Here is a 17,490-nt window from a genome sequence, read left to right on the forward strand (position 1 = left end):
GGGGTGTTGTCAAGCAAACAGGATGCTCACCATCGGTGCGCCTCGGTGGCCAATGAGCTTTGGCTTTTCAGGTAATTCAGTACGCTTTATCAGACAAGGAGAACTGATGAACAGGGGACACACGAAGATGGCTGCCGACATAGCTACAAATACCACTGCCATCAGGAACTTGGACCCTAGTGAGAACAAAAGTAAAAAAATAAGATAATCCTCTAGCTATTACACCTGTGCAGAAGTATGAGAATAATGAGTATTTGTCTAATGGGAGTATCATAAATATAATTTGTGCTTTCAAAACCATTGCATCCTTTCTTATGCCTTTTCCATTATGCCACATTCATATTTCTGCATTTAGTTTTATGCAACATGTGAATTACAGGACATGATAAAGCAATAGCTATTTAGTAAAATACATGTTTTACTTGCCAGGTTTCATGACAAAATATACGTGGTCGAGATCACATGAACATTTGCATAGAGGACACAAACTCTAGTGTTCTACAATTTACGGCGTTTAATTTACGTGAGTCCAGGTCTACTGATGCCACAACCTTGCAGGTTTCTTCTTCAAAGTACAAAGTTGCATTTACTGACATCCCAGTTGTTAATCTGTTCCTTATTAAATGGTAAGGACAAAGTATTTAGACCACAGCACATGATGACCATTACTGGACTCCAGTGGAAGTCCATGTCCTGTTTGTATTTTGTGAATAACAACGGTACATTATCGCATTAAATTTTAAGCATAACACTAGATTCTAACTGGTGATGCCAGCTGTAATGCCATTTTAAATTTTATTTATACGTACTGTGTCTCTGTGTCTATGTATTCAATTATTCAGATCTTATTCACTTTTTCCTTCTACAAAAATGTTGTGTCTGTATACAGTGCTGCACTTGCTTGTAACTCATGCCAAAGTGTGCTCTTAAATGACGTCGGAGACCTACATTTTTCCATGGCCGTGTGGAAGCCCCGCAAGATGAAAGGACTCAGCAGGGTCAATGCACCGACAGCACCAAACTGCAAGAAAGGAGCTGTGGCCTGCCAAGAGGTCAACACGCACATCAAATCACATGATGTACACAGACAACTGTAATGCCATCTAAATGCCTCACTGCCATGTGAAAAAAAAAACTATAACCTGTAAATTTTACCTGGAGTGAGAGGAGAACAGTTGGCCATTCCTTCTCCCACATGCAACTAATTCCTGCGACCCCACAAGCGATTAATGTCACACCAAAAATAAGAAGATCTGTGTAGAGTAAAAGCAAATATAACATTTAACAGTTTTAGCAACCTCAATAGATACTGCATATTTGGAACAAATCTGGACAGTTAAATGTTTAGGATACCTTGTGTAGCCAATGTAAGTCGAGTGATTCTCCTAAGGCAACTTGGAACAGTGCAAAGAGCTGCAATAAATAGTGGTAAATTATAGAAGATGAAGTTGCAAACATGCCTAATATTTTTTGAACCTGTGATGATGTTCGATTCCATGGTATAAGGCTAACTTAAGCTATTTATACTGTATATGCTTTCATTTAGCTAGAATTCAAAAGATCCACTCTCATGCCAGCAGTTACTCCAGTAGTCACCCCATCATTACTGCTAAATTTCCGCACTATAGTACAAACACTATAATCTCACCAGCAGCAGAACGCAGTAGCTGGTTAACACTGCAGAAATGATGATCAGCACCATGAACCAGTTCACCCACCATTTCAGTTTTGTGAAGCTGTGCCTGATAATAGAACAATAGAGACCAGCACAGGGTGAGCCAAATAAAGGTCACCAATAATGAAAGAAAAGAGAGGATTCTGGGCTTTTGTGTTAGATTCAATGTGGACCGCGTGTCTGTGCATGTTCACTCACCAGTTAACGTCGTCTTGGTCATTAAAAGTAACAAGACAAATGTATATCCAGCACAGGGAAAGCAGGGAGACCACGGTGACAACCGAGAACCAACAGCATGCACACTAAAATGAAAAAGAACACGTGAAATGTTATACTTCAAAGCTTTTATGTCTTTAGGTTTAATAATAACCAAGATATTTGGTATGCTGCGTGTGTGTAAGTGGAAGTATGTGTGTATGGATTCCAAAGGCAATTTGATCTGAAAGGGAATGGAACAATTCCAACATTTTTTCATAGCTGGTTTGCGCCCATGCACTGTGCTGTGACAACTTACCACAAACAGGCCCTTCATGTTATTTCACCATCAACATCACCTTCACCCTCCAAAATTATAAATGGCTACCCCCACCCACTTATAAACCGGTTCCAGATAAGTCCATAACAAGCCTGTTAGGGCCTGTGAGTTTATTTATTTTTCTTGGCACACAAATGCATAACCAGCATTTATTGATCGCTTCACTAACAAAAAGGTTTCCTCTTCTAAAAAACTCTCTCTAAACAAAGTTATCTACTTTCATTAAAAATGCATATAAAGCACAGGATTCGCATAGCACAACAGTTCATTGACAATATTTTACATTTCTGAATTCAGTCTGGTGGAATTTCAATCCCTGATTACAGGGCTTTGTAAAACGTTATGTTCAGTGGAAGTTCAAGGAACCAGAAAACTGAAATTGATTAAGTAATTTGAAACAGATTATTTTACATAATTATCACACATACTACAGTGCAGTATAGAGCAGTGCTGAAGAAAATTAGAACATAAATTACGTATCTGAACTCCCTAATGATCATATAAAAATATAGTCATATTTGTTAAATAGACACACAAATGTGGCAAAAATACTCACTTTTCTGTTATTTTCACTCAAGTGCTTCCAGCGGCAGCTGTAGTAGCCCCTGCTGCAAATTCTGCAACAGCTGTCGTCTTGTGGCATCACTTCTCCTCCTCATTCACAGTGTAGGTCCTGTTCACTGCAATCTCAACACCTGATACACACAGCCCGAAGAAAGATGGAGGGAGCCCGGATACCTAGGCGTAGCCTGATCTCATTCACCTCTCCAAACCTGTGGAGTGCAGGAAGAAAAAAAGATTAGTGTGACAGCAAAAAGAAAGCAAATGAGGGACGAGGGGGTGAAAAAAAAAAAAGTTTCTTGGAGCATTAAGGCAATCCCTGCTCAATAACCCCCTCAATAGAGCCAGTGTCCAAAGGGGGTATAGCCACTGGCTGGATTTACAATGGCCAACACCATGGGGTATTGAGAGTAGTGCACAGACTGTCCTGAGAGTGAAGTCACACTATTGGAGCTTTTACAGAACAAACAGTGACAGGCACATCCACGCACAGAGAGGGGGAGGAGGAAATAAAATGCAAGTAAAGAACAAACAGTTTACATCCTAACAGAGTGAAACAGTTTACATACTAAGTGAGTGAAACAGTTTACATACTAAGTGAGTGAAACAGTTTACATACTAACAGAGTAAAACAGTTTACATACTAACAGAGTGAAGAACACTACGAGTGGAGGTTTAAGGGGCCTTAGATAGATATTTTCACATTGACAGTCACTAGGCCGAGAATGGGTCACAGCTAGATTTTAGTAAACCTGTTGGGGCAAATAATTTTCCAGCTGTGCCAGGTTTCGGTCCCCTCTTAAAAAAACAAAAAACTATGAGGGAAATTACACACATAAGTGTCACCCACAGAGCAGACACATTAAGCAATAACATTTTCTATGTGAAAAGACTCCATTAAACCAACTGTTTCTTGTTTGACTTGATTTGACTTGGCGTTTTGCCATCTCACAAGGATTTCTCATTTTGTTCAAATGTCAAAGCCTTCAGGGTAATAAGCAAGTTCAAGGTTGAGGCATAAGTTTAGAAAAGATCAAACAGGTCAAATTAAGATAAAACAACTGTCACCACAAATTATTCCACTGTATAGAATAAAGTGACACACTACCATTAAGTAACAAGTTTCCTTACACTAATTAGGAGATTGTCATCTAATAAGGGCATGTTTGGACAGGTTAGACAGCCTTTCAAGTCATTGACATGAAACACAAGATGCTTTGTTTCACTGCACAAACTGAGCATTTACCAGGAAGTTTTAAGCCTTAACTGAATGTTGAGTAATAACGGTAATATGTCTGAGCTACAGACTGACAACTAGTGAGAAGATGAAAAAAGAAAGTGATATAAATGTCCCTTTTACAATCAAAGAACAATTAAACAATTCATGGTGGAGTGCCTCCCAACAATGTCATTTTTTTGTCCCAGACTGACATAGCTGATATAGCTGGAAGACATCCCTGTTCTCATTTCTAACCTCATACATACGCACACCTAACACCTGTGGCAAAGTGTAAGGACATAATTTCATACACTTTCACTGGCATAGTAAACTGTATTTAGACAAAAAAAATCTAGTGGGTTTAGTATTATTTAAAAAAGGGACGAAAGATAAAATATCCAATCACATTTTCTTAAGTGATTGATGTTAATTTAATAACAAATAAATTTTGTCAAAACAAAACACTGTCATATCTCAGTTGGTCCCCTAATGACCTTCATGCAGTCAGAGTGGCTCAACCTCCTCTTGGAAACAGTATTGTGCTGCTCTGATGCCTTTCCTAAACTAATCCTAAACTATTTTCAGCCATCACTTAAACATCACTTAAAACACAAGACTTATCTCACGTATTATGTGCCTTATCTCTCTTGTGATTTTATCTAGATTTTTGCAATGCAATGTTCATGTCCACAAGGATTTCTTAATTAATCGTTTAATCCATAGCACCGAAGAGACAAAACCCGTTAACCAAACCAGTGTGTCCAAGAGGATGAGGTGCACAATCTCTCTGTATCTTTTTCTCTATCTCGCAAAGTGACTTACCAACAATCGCGCTGTGCCGATAAATTCTCTTCACACCGAAGTTCTCTCTTGGGTTTCTTTTTCTTCACTCTCCCCACTCTCGCACCCTTTTCACTCTCTCTGAGTGCGTGAACTGAATGTGAATGATCCAAAATGAATGGGTGCGCGTTAAGGAGGCGTGGCCTAGCGAGGGAGGATCCAAATATTTTCACTCAGGTAGGCTACAATGTGAAACTTGCCCATAGAAAATTGAACCTGTAGGCTACGCTGCCTGTTAATCTGCAACAAATAGCATAGATCTTTTAAAGAGGAAAAATGATTCCATTCCTCAAGGTCACTTTTAACTAAGCCCATAAAATGTATTTGCAGATGGAGTTGTAATATCCATTTTATAACCATAATGTCGTTTTCATTTTATCATTAGCTCATCTAAACCACGAGGTGCAGGCTACACATGCAGTTTTAGTAGCCTATTTAACAAAGTGTGGAGCATTAAAGTAGGATGGACCTATGGCTGAGGTGATGAGAATCCGGTGTGTTGAACGGGAACAGTGAATTAGCCTGCTTAAATATGAATTTACTAAATGCCATTTACTAAACTGAAATATGTTAATGAATATGTTCAATGATTATATCTATCTATGCTATGGTAGGCTTATACCGAAGTATGAATAAACAGATTTCTGAATCCAACGATATAGGCTAGATACAGCTTACAAAATGTTAAAAAATAAATTAATCTCTATCAGAATGATCCGGATGTGAAAATCCAATGTTTTGCTATCCAGGATCACAAAACCCATCTGACTTTTGTGCCGGTTTTTCAAAGCAACATTGGATTGGATCATCCTGATCCAGAAACTTTTCAGGATTAAGAAATCTGGATTTCCAGTGCTCTAAATGGGACTACGTATCACAATGTAGATATAAAGACCAACAGGTAGAACAGCCAACGTGGGGTCACTTTAATTTGAGGAGACAGAAAATGCACAATAAAACAACACAAACATCCATCCATCGTCAACCGCTTATCCTGCGTACAGGGTCGCTGGAGCCAATCCCAGCTGACAGCGGGCGCCAATCCATCACAGGGCCACACATAGACAAACAACCAGTCACACTCACACACAATTTAGGGTCACCTATTAACCTAGTCTTTGGACGGTGGGAGGAAGCCGGAGCACCCGGAGAGAACCCACGCAAACACGGGGAGAACATGCAAACTCCACAGAGAAAGGCTGGGAAGACCGGCAAACTAAACAAACGCTTTTCATAATGAACGACAGTCGGAGTTAACCTAGGCCGTAGCTTCAAGGCAACAAACCTTGTTGCTGTGAGGCAACAGCGCTACCCAGCAAGCGATTCTATAGACGTCTAAACAGCCCAGACGTCAGTGAAAGTTTGGTAGACGTCTAACCATTGCCCAAAAATAGTCTAGTCATCAATTAGACCACTACTGAACGACTACATATAGACGTCTAATAGACATTGAAAATGGGTCTAGGCTAAAACAAGGTTGAATTTGGGCTGTCAGTAAAAAGTGAATAGACGTCTAACCATAGCCCAAGAATAGACTAAACACACAGCTTTTGAATGACTACATAGCTACGTCTAATAGACAACAGAATAGTGGCTAAAGGTTTTTTTTACTCAAACATAACAGGTTCTCATAAATGGTAACCGTCCTAACAAATTAAATATAAAGATTTTATTAAGAAAAATGATTACAGCATAGACAACTTAAGATAATACAACATGATGAAAATATAAAGGAATTATTGATACAATATTATTATAAATACAAAACAGTTTATATGAAAATACAAACAATTTTAACAACATGTGTAATAAAAACATAAATAATGAGAAAATAAATTGGTTGCTACATCCAAATCTAGATCTTCATTTAAGCTGCTACTTGATGCAGTAAGAGCATCAGATGGGTCTCTCGGTTGGCGCCAGTCTCTCGGGTAAATGGGATCCATAACTGTTGAATATGTAAGAATATGAATATAAGTAAACATTATAAGTGACCATGTTCACTGTTTTGTTAAGACATGACTACAATCAACAAACATACAGTATACTTCTAATTATCATTCTAATGAAGGTAAAAAGGTAACGTACATGTTTGATGTTCACCCCCTTTGAATTCAGATAATATAATGTAAGAGATTTTAAGGGCACGAGGAAACCCGTGGGTATCATGGAGTGATGTTAAGTTACATGTGCATCATGCAGCATGTTAAGCTAACCACAAGGTGCATTACTCTACACTGTTACCTGCTGAAATGTCACGGTTCCTACACGTTAACAAATAATTTAGATAAATAATAAAGACATGTCAAACAAAGACACAGATACTTACAAGACCAAAGGAAATGTCTTTTCGCTTCCAGTGTTTGCAGTAAACGTCTCGGGTTACGTATGTAACCCTTGTTCCCCGAGAAGGGGAACTCGAACTGCGTCGGTGACGACACTATGGGAACGCCTCTGGGTGTGGCAGGGCTGAACTATGAATGAAACTACTCCAATCTTTTTGGTGTTACTAGAACGGTAGTGTGTGACGGCGTAACCGGAAGGGGTATATAAGCACGCCGGCACATAGGACACATTAGCCCTTTCTATGAAGCAAGGCACTCCAGGCGGGGTGAGGTGTGGCAGACCGACGCAGTTTGAGTTCCCTCGAGGGGGAACGTCTCGGGTTACGTATGTAACCTTTGGGTTACATACCCAGCCAGTGGCCCAGCCAGCCGCGTCACACAAATCCTGGAGTGACGCCCCTGCGAGGAAGGCCCTAGAAGCCGCCATGCCTCGAGTAGAGTGCGCCCTTACGGCCATAGGTGAAGGCAAACCGTGCACCTGATAGGCCAGGGAAATAGTCTGAACGATCCAGTTGCTGATGGTGTGTTTAGAAGCGGGGAGCCCAGCCCTGGGGGACCCGAAACACACCAGCAACTGGTCTGCTTTCCTCCACTGGGAAGACCTCAGAGTGTAAATACTCAGTGCTCTGACAGGGCAGAGCACATGAAGTCTCCCATCCTCCGCCGTCACATGAGGTGGGGATGAAACGCCTGCAGCACTGTGGACCCTGCCACTCTGGCCGGAACCTTAGGGACATAACCTGGACAAGGGTGCAAACCGAAAGTGCCTGGAGATCCCCCACCCTCCTCAGAGAGGTGATAGCGAGGAGAAAGGTCATCTTAAGGGTCAGGTGCTTGGCCTCCGCCGACTCCAGGGGTTCGAAGGGGGCTGTAAAGGCCAACAGAGTAGTTAAGCACTATTTTGATCATAGCTACGCTATAAGGTTTTATTATTACGGTATCGGACATTTATTTTGATAACCAAAGAAACCAGAAGTAAAGTGACGTAAATGAACTTGGCAAACGGCGGAAAGGACGAAAGAAAAGTCTGAAAAGGTTCACGGAAAAACAGTTAAAACTACAAGGTTTAGCTACGGTCAATTGGGGAACAAGGTTTGTAGAGTTAATGAGAAATATATTTGAGCTAGCCTACTGGAATTGTTTATCGTATAATGTACAATTTGGTAATGCTATCGTATTGAAACTAATGTAATGAGCTGTGTAACGTTTGAAATGTGATGGTAATGCATGGTTTATTTGTTTTTACTCAGCTCTTACGTTGGTTGATGACAAGGAAAGCAATAAAAGTCATTTAACCATCAGTTCTGGCTTTCTCAACATTGACTGGATGCTACAGTAAGAGCTTGACCACCGCCACACGCTGAACAACGGGGCTACAATATTCAACGGCAATACCCTAGACGTCCAGCAGATGGCAGAAGTTGGTCAGAAAATAAAAGGGTTCAAAGAAAGGTGCTCAAAATGGAAGAATCACAGGCTGCTTCAGTAAGTCAAATGGACATAAATGAACAGATCACAAATTTACAACAAGAAATTCAAGATTTAAAAGACGCACTTAAAGATGAAATTGAAGATAGACAAAACATTAAAGATTCAATCACATGTAAAGAACAAATCTTAACAGAGCTTCAAGACAAAGCTCAAAGCATGACAGAGCTGCCAAGACGTTCTGAAAGAGTTAAAGTACAAATGGAAAAGATAACATTCCAAGAGGATGAAAGGAGAAAAAAGGAAAAAAGACTAATAACTCTTTATGAACAATGGAAAACACAGGTACGCGAAACAAGAGAAAGTTTAAAGTTAGATATCACAGATAAGGAGATGTCAGAACTCGCAGACATAATAGAGCGAAAGAGAGATGATGTATTGAAGTTATATTCAGAAATAAGAAACCAAATGGCACCATCATCTGACATAAGGAGAAAGATTGATGCATGCGATGCAATAACTCATGACATCGTAAGGATAATTCTGGAAAGATTAAGTGGTGTTGATGAGGATTTTGATGCAGAGCGCGAAAGAACTCGCTTACGTGAACTTTTAAAACACGACTATGCCCAGTCCATATACGGCTCAACCGCAGCATCAAATCGCAGCCAACGGTCCTCAGCTTCACAGCTCACAACAAAACGAGCCGACGCAGCAGCAGAGCTAGCTGCAAAAGAGGCTGAATATGAGATCGTACTAGAGGAACAAAGACAACAGGAAAGGATAAAAGCTCTAGAGGAGGAGCACAAGAAACAAATGGCAGCTCAAACATCAGAGTTGGAACGCTTGAAAGCACAAAAGGATGTGAAAGCAGCTCGAGCCAGGTTTGAAGCATATGACAGAGAGTTATCACAGGTGGATGATGTACGGTCAATTAAAGGTGAACAGGTGAGCCCATACTTCACACCCAAACAGCCCACACCAGCACTCTCATTCATTCCGGTGCAAACAACTCCCCCTAGTGTCACTCAACTAGCTCAAGCAGTGCAGGACAGCATTAAACTGAACAGACTTCCCACGCCAGAACCAACAGTGTTTAGTGGCGAACCAATAAGCTTTATTGAATAGAAATCCACGTTCATATCACTGATTGAACAAAAGGGCATCTCAGCGGCAGACAAGTTGTACTATTTGAAAAGATATGTAACGGGTCCAGCTCGAAAATGCCTTGAAGGGACTTTCTTTAGAAACGATGAGGAGGCTTACAAGGACGCCTGGGACAAACTAAACCAAAGGTACGGCCAGCCATTCGTGATTCAGAAGGCATTTAGAGAAAGGCTATCAAACTGGCCTAAAGTGCAATCTAGAGATGCTGATGGACTAAGGGCATTTGCAGATTTCATAAATGCATGCATGCTTGCAATGCCTCATGTAAAGGGACTACAAATACTCAGTGACAGCGAAGAAAACCAAAAACTGTTGCACAAACTACCAGACTGGATAAACGCGAGATGGAACAGGCAGGTAACAAAGACTTTAATGGAGGGCGGTGAGTTTCCAAGCTTTAGTGCCTTTGCCTCCTTCCTCTCAGTAGAAGCTGAAGTCGCCTGCAACCCAGTCACCTCCATTTATGCACTTCGCTGCACTGAAACAAACAGCGACAAAAGGAACACAAAGGAAATCAAAAGAAACAAGGCAAGTGTATTTAACACAAACACAACTGAACAAAGTGATAAAAGGACAATAACAAAAACACTTAACGGCTCTCCTCCATGCACAATGTGCCAAGGCACCCATCAACTTCACAAGTGCCCTTACCTCTTGAAAATGTCTCTAGAAAACAGAAAGAAGCATGTGAAAGACAATAGACTTTGTTATGGCTGTCTAAAACAAGGACACAGTGCTAAGGACTGCAAACGCCGCCTCACTTGTGAGACTTGCACAAAGCGACACCCGACATGTCTTCACGATGAAAATTACAGGAACGGTCTGCAAAGTGAAACACGTGTGACCACAAACAATGCAGCTCAAGGTAACTCACCTGAAACAGCAACAGCCATGTCACTTAATGTTGCCAGATCTGAACAGTCAGTGAGCACCTCAATGATAGTTCCCGTGTGGCTGTCAACTACCACTAACCCACTCAAGGAAAAACTGGTCTATGCGTAATTAGACACACAGAGCGACACTGTATTCATTGATCAGGATGTCACACATGAGCTGCAGGCAGATGTTTGTCCAGTAAGGCTGAAACTAACCACTATGATGGGTAGAAATGCAGTTGTAAGCAGTGGAAAGGTGTCTGATCTCTTAGTGAGAGGTTATAACTCACAGACCCACAGTCATAAAGCTCCCCACTGCATACACCAAGGATTACATACCTGCTAACAGAGAACACATACCTACATGTGAAACAGCCAGACAGTGGAGTCACTTGTTACCGATCGTAGACGAGGTCCCTCCACTCCTCAATTGTGAAGTAAGTCTCCTCATAGATTATACTTGTACTAGAGCTCTCGCACCCAAACAAGTAATCTTGGGCAAAGAAAATGAGCCCTATGCCATTCACACTGATTTGGGATGGAGCATAGTTGGAAACTCGACACCATGCATCGAAACAGGTTCGGCAAGCAGTCTCTGTCACCGAACCACTGTTAAAGAAATCCCTCCCTCCACTCCAGCAGATGCAATACATGCTTTAGAGAGAGATTTCAAAGAGACTGACGGGAATGAAAAGACTGTCGCAAGAGGACTTAGTATTCCTTCAGAAACTTGAACATGGCATAACACAAACTGAAAATGGACATTTTGAAATGCCATTACCATTTAAAGAAAGACCACAAATGCCAGATAACAGACAACTCGCTGAAACCAGGCTAAACCAGCTCAAACGCAAATTCCTGAAAGATGAAAAATACAAAAGGGAATACATGAAATACATGAGCGACATCATCAAAAGAGGTGATGCTGAAAAGATTGATGATAATGGACCGCCCGGAGAGACATGGTACATACCGCACCACGGCATCTATCATCCAAAGAAACCTGAGAGGTTGCGCATGGTCTTCAACTGCTCTGCGAAACACAAGGGCACCTGTCTTAATGAGCATTTACTGAACGGTCCTGACATGATCAACAACTTAACTGGTGTGCTTGTGCGCTTCAGACAGCACCAAGTAGCTCTCATGTGCGACATCGAAAAAATGTTCCAACAGTTCCAACTCAAAGAAAATGATCGAAACTACTTGTGCTTTGTATGGTGGAAAGACGGAGATATGAACAGCCAACCACAAGCGTACAGGATGACAGTACACCTCTTTGGCACTGTTTCATCACCCGGCTGTGCGAACTATGGACTCAAACATTTAGCCAAAGAGAACAGTTCTACATATCCAGTTGGCTCACGGTTCATAGCAAGAAACTTCTATGTAGACGACGGAGTCACCAGCGCAGAGACAGTAAAGGATGCTGTATGACAGGCAAAGGAAGCACGTGAACTATGTGCGAAGGGTGGACTAAGGTTACACAAATTCGTGTCCAACAACTCTGAAGTTTTAAAAAGCATTCCAGCTTCAGAGCATGCAACAGATACAAGAACAAAGGACTTGACGTTTAATGAAACACAGACAGAAAGAGCACTTGGGATTTATTGAAATGTGGAGAAGGATTGCTTTACATTCAACATCAAACTAAAGGAACAACACCAACCAGACTTGGCATCTTGTCCACAGTCGCAGCAATATACGACCCCCTTGGCTTCATTGCTCCCTATGTGCTGAAAGGAAAGGGGATTCTTCAAGAAATGTGTCATCAAGGAACAGACTGGGACGATCCTCTACCTGAACATCTTAAGCCACGGTGGGAGGGCTGGAAAGGAGATCTACACAATCTAAAAGACGTGCAAATCAGCAGATGTTATGTTCCTGCAGATTTTGGAGAAGTGGTAAAAAGAGAAATACACCACTTTTCCGATGCAAGCACCACAGGATATGGACAGTGTTCTTATCTCAGACTCATAAACAAAAGGGAAGATGTCTACTGTACCTTCATAATGGGCAAAGCACGCGTCTCTCCAACAAAGGTCAACACGATCCCAAGGTTAGAGCTTACCGTAGCCGCCGTATCAGTCGCTGTAAGTAACATGCTAAGAGAGGAACTGCTCTATGACAATGTTGAGGAGTTCTTCTGGACAGACTCTAGGATACATAAACAACGATGCGAGACGGTTTCACACGTTTGTTGCTAATAGAGTGCAGAAAATCTGCAATAGTACCTCACCGCAACAGTGGTTTTATGTGCCTACCAGCGAAAACCCAGCAGACATGGCATCCAGGGGCACATTTGTAAATGAACTGCTTTCATCTAATTGGTCCACAGGCCCTCACTTCCTGTGGGAAAAGAAAATACAGCTTCCAACAAAAGAGACCATTGTACTTACAGTAGGAGACCCAGAGGTAAGAAAGGTACAGACACTAAACACAGAAACGGTTGAACATACAAGCCTTAGTGACCGTCTCACAAAGTTCTCATCCTGGTCCCGTGCAGTCAGCGCAGTCGCATGCCTCAGACGATACCTGCTCAAAGACAAATCAAAGACACTCACAACTGTAACTGAAAGACAAAACACAGAAATGGTGATAATCAAAGACTTACAAAGACAAGCATATCAAAACAAAATAGAGACATTAAACAAGGCAAACAACTTCCAAAGAACAACAAAATGTACAACTTGGATGTTCTCTTGGACAAGCACAATGTGCTTAAGGTGGGAGGAAGGCTCCATCACTCATCTCTTCCCAGCTCATTTAAACTTCCAACAATCATTCCCAGAGAACATCACATCACAAAACTGATAATTGCTCACTGCCACGAAAGGGTCAATCATCAGGGAAAGGGCTTCACAATGAATGAGATACGATCCAATGGCTATTGGATCCCAAAGTTGAGTCAAACGGTTGCATCCTACATTCGCCGGTGTGTGTTTTGTCGGAAACAAAGGAGACCTGTGGAAGGACAAAAAATGAGAGACTTACCCACAGAAAGAATTGAACACTCTCCGCCTTTCATGTTTTTGGACCGTTTCTGACCAAACAAGCCAGGAAAGAGTATAAAAGGTATGGCCTCCTTTTTACATGCTTTTATTCACGTGCAATTCATGACGAAATGTTAGAAGACCTATCAACAGACACTTTTATAAATGGACTCAGATGCTTCATCACTCTAAGAGGCTCTGCCAGACAAATAAAATGCGATCAGGGTACCAATTTTGTAGGTGCCAGAAACGAACTGAGTGCAGCACAAGGTGAAATTGACACTGAAAAACTGACAACCTTCCTTGCGGAAAAACAATGTGATTTTGTCCTAAACACACCTCATGCTAGTCATGCAGGTGGAGTATGGGAACGATAGATACGGACTGTGAGAAACGTTCTTAATGCAACATTGGCTCTCACACCAGGTCGACTCACCGACTCTTCCCTCAGAACCTTCTTGTATGAAGCAACTGCTATAGTAAACAGCTGACCCCTTACTACAGACAGTCTCAACGATCCAAACAGTTTGGAGCTGCTAACTCCAAATCATCTTGTCACAATGAAAACCTCAAATTCTCTGCCTCCCCCAGGACAGTTCGTGGAAAGTTCAGCAGATGGAAAGGGGAGTACTTGCAGAACATAATGGTCAGACAAAGATGGCACAAGCCTAAAAGAAACATGCAAATAGGCGACATAGTAATGGACAAGGATGAAATGCAACCACGATCACAGTGGAAACTTGGACGAATCTTGGACACTGTAAAAGATACAGATGGTCTTGTCAGAAAGGTCAAAATAGGCTTTGCAGACAGAAATCTTACCAAAAGGGGTCAACGTGTGAACAAAATGTCTGTAGTAGAACGCCCAATACATAAGTTAGTACTGCTACTAGAAGATTGTGAAAAGTAAATTTACAATGCTTAAGTGTATTGAAAGGTTGAAGTTACAGTTGTAACACATTTACAAGGTTATTTCTGTATTCTGGTTAAGTAACTTGAAGAAATGATTAGTGTTTTTATGTGTGTAACAGCAAATAATTTGGTGGGAGTGTAAAGGCCAACAGAGTAGTTAAGCACTATTTTGATCATAGCTACGCTATAAGGTTTTATTATTACGGTATCTGACTTTTATTTTGATAACCAAAGAAACCGGAAGTAAAGTGACGTAAATGAACCTGGCAAACGGCGGAAAGGACGAAAGAAAAGTCTGAAAAGGTTCACGGAAAAACAGTTAAAACTACAAGGTTTAGCTACGGTCAATTGGGGAACAAGGTTTGTAGAGTTAATGAGAAATATATTTGAGCTAGCCTACTGGAACTGTTTATCGTATAATGTACAATTTGGTAATGCTATCGTATTGAAACTAATGTAATGAGCTGTGTAACGTTCGAAATGTGATGGTAATGCATGGTTTATTTGTTTTTACTCAGCTCTTACGTTGGTTGATGACAAGGAAAGCAATAAAAGTCATTTAACCATCAGTTCTGGCCTTCTCAACATTGACTGGATGCTACAGGGGCCTCAGCCAGCGCTTCGAGAACCACTGCCAGGTCCCAGATGGGAACCCTGGAACGAATCACGGGTCTCATCCTCTGGGCTCCACGGAGGAAGCGCATGACCAGTGGAAGCCTCCCCAAGGGCCCATCACTCAGAGGGGCGTGAAATGCTGCAATGGCAGCCACATACACTTTGAGCGTGGACGTGGAGAGGGCAGCGGAGAAACGGTGCTGGAGGAACTCCAGTATCACAATTACAGAGCAGGTAACTGGGTCCACCGCCAGTTCTCTGCACCAGATGGTGAACACATTCCACTTTAGGCCGTACATCCTTCTCGTGGACGGGGCTCTGGAGCTGAGCAGTGTCTCGACTGCTCCTGTCGTCAGGCCCGCCTCTAGGAACTGTGCCCCCTCAGGGGCCAGACCCATAGCTGCCACAGGGCGGGGTGCGGGTGAAAGATCCGGCCCTCCGCCTGGGACAGCAGGTCTCTCCTCAGAGGGACCTGCCAGGGCGGGCCCTCGAGGAGCGATATTAAGGCCGAGAACCACACTCGTGCCGGCCAAAACGGGGCTACTAGTAGTAGTCTGACGCCGTCCTGGCGGACCCGCTCCAGAACCCCCGGGAGCAGAGCGACTGGGGGAAACGCATACAGATGCAGCCTCAGCCACGTCTGCACCATGGCATCCAGCCCTAGCGGGGCTGGGGGCGAGAGGGAGAACCACAGGGGACAGTGCGCCGTCTCTTGGGACACAAACAAGTCCACATCTATGGGGCCGAACTCTTCGCATAATAACTCCACCACCTCGGGGTGGAGTCTCCATTCCCCAGGCCTCAGCCCCTGTCTTGACAGCAGGTCTGCTCTTTGATTCTGGGTCCCAGGGATGTACATCGGCAGTCTCTGCTGGGACCACAGGAGGATCTGATGTGCCAGTTTGCATAATGGGCGCGAGCGCAGTCCCCCCTGGTGATTCAAATAGGCCACCACTGCCGTATTGTCGGTTCTGACAAGGATGCGGTGACCGCGGAGGGCGGGCAGAAAACTCCTCAGAGCTCTGAAAACCGCCAACATTTCCAGGCAATTTATGTGCCAAGAGAAATGATGCTTCTCCTAGGAGCCTCTCGCGAAGCGGCTGTCCATGACCGCGCCCCATCCCGTGAGTGAGGCGTCTGTTGAAATTCGGCGACAGATTGCTCCCAACACGGGACCTTCGGACAGGAACCAAGATTTCCTCCATACAGACAGGGAACGAAGGCACCCGCTCGTAACCCGTATCAGACGGAGCGGATTTTCCGACGTAACAAAGACTGGAGAGACCAGCAGGCATACATATACACAGGGACTAACGAGCGGGGCAGGAGCAACACAGGTGAGCGGGATCAGGGCTAACGAGGCAGAGAGACAGCAGGGGGGAAACAGAGAGAACAAGCAGACATGGGGCAGAGTGAATAACCAAGAAGACAGAAACACACACACACACACACACACACAGTTACAAAGAACCAGCCTAAATGAGAACACAGAACTAGAACCCAGAGTACAGAAGAGACCAAACCACAATAATACAAACAAGGACCAGGAATGATTACCAAAACATGAACTAAGGACATGGAACTAAACTCAGACTCCCAAACAAGACACACAGACAGGATCATGACAAATATCAAGGAATGGTACTTCTACTAAGTGTATTAAAGAGGTGGTATTATGCTTTTTGGCTTTTCCCTCCCCTTTATTGAGTTATATATCTTTTTTGTGCATGTAACAGGTTTTTCAAAGTGAAAAAGCCCAGTCGAAAGGGAGTTCCCATCTCCCACAGAAAGCTCTGCTCTGAACCGCTTGAAAACAGCTCATTTGTAGTCCAGCCATTCACTTCCTTTACTTGTGACATCACAATGAAAACGCGTCATAAAGCTTGCCCAGCGGCTAGGGGGGTCAGGCATGCCCTCAAACCAAGCTAGTCTGAGCGGAGGCCCTTTGGCTCAACTCGCCTTTGTTTGGGTTTCCATTGTAGAAATGTTGTACCTGTACCTGCTTCCAGGTATTTTTTTTCGTATCACCTCACCTCCGTTGAGGTTTCAAGCGAGCTGAGGGACACTAAAATGTAATGTGAAAACACAGCAGACTGCTGATTGGTCAGAGAGAATATTCACTTTCACTGCATCATTGATGCGTGTGCCAGATAGAGGCCAGCAACAGAAAGTTTTATATTTTACAGTTTTCGAATGCAATTTCATCACTAAATCCACTTCTGAGAAGTTCTGAGGTGAGAAATCAGCTGTGTAGATTTTGAATATTGACAGTTTTACGAGAAGTGATGGCGGAACAAAAATGTGCTTGAATATTTTTGGAGCTGAGGA

The 17,490-nt window shown here is 42.7% G+C and overlaps 1 protein-coding gene across 1 annotated transcript; it reads right to left on the minus strand.

Annotated features, from left to right (window-relative positions):
- Positions 1-30: 30 nt before the first annotated feature.
- On the minus strand, positions 31-4,965 carry LOC119881933 (glycerophosphoinositol inositolphosphodiesterase GDPD2-like; the record flags this gene model as incomplete). Its single annotated transcript, XM_038692007.1, has 8 exons — positions 4,813-4,965; positions 2,767-2,983; positions 1,874-1,977; positions 1,649-1,742; positions 1,354-1,413; positions 1,156-1,253; positions 949-1,042; positions 31-176 (listed from the first exon to the last, which is right to left on the minus strand). Coding segments are annotated over exons 4-8 (471 nt in total), but the record flags the coding sequence as incomplete, so codon positions are not given.
- Between the last annotated feature and the right edge of the window lie 12,525 nt (positions 4,966-17,490).

This window comes from Micropterus salmoides, unplaced genomic scaffold (genome assembly GCF_014851395.1).
Source record: "Micropterus salmoides isolate LMB-PRFRI ecotype aquatic unplaced genomic scaffold, ASM1485139v1 Ms_hic_scaffold_2810, whole genome shotgun sequence".
Lineage (NCBI taxonomy): Eukaryota > Metazoa > Chordata > Actinopteri > Centrarchiformes > Centrarchidae > Micropterus > Micropterus salmoides.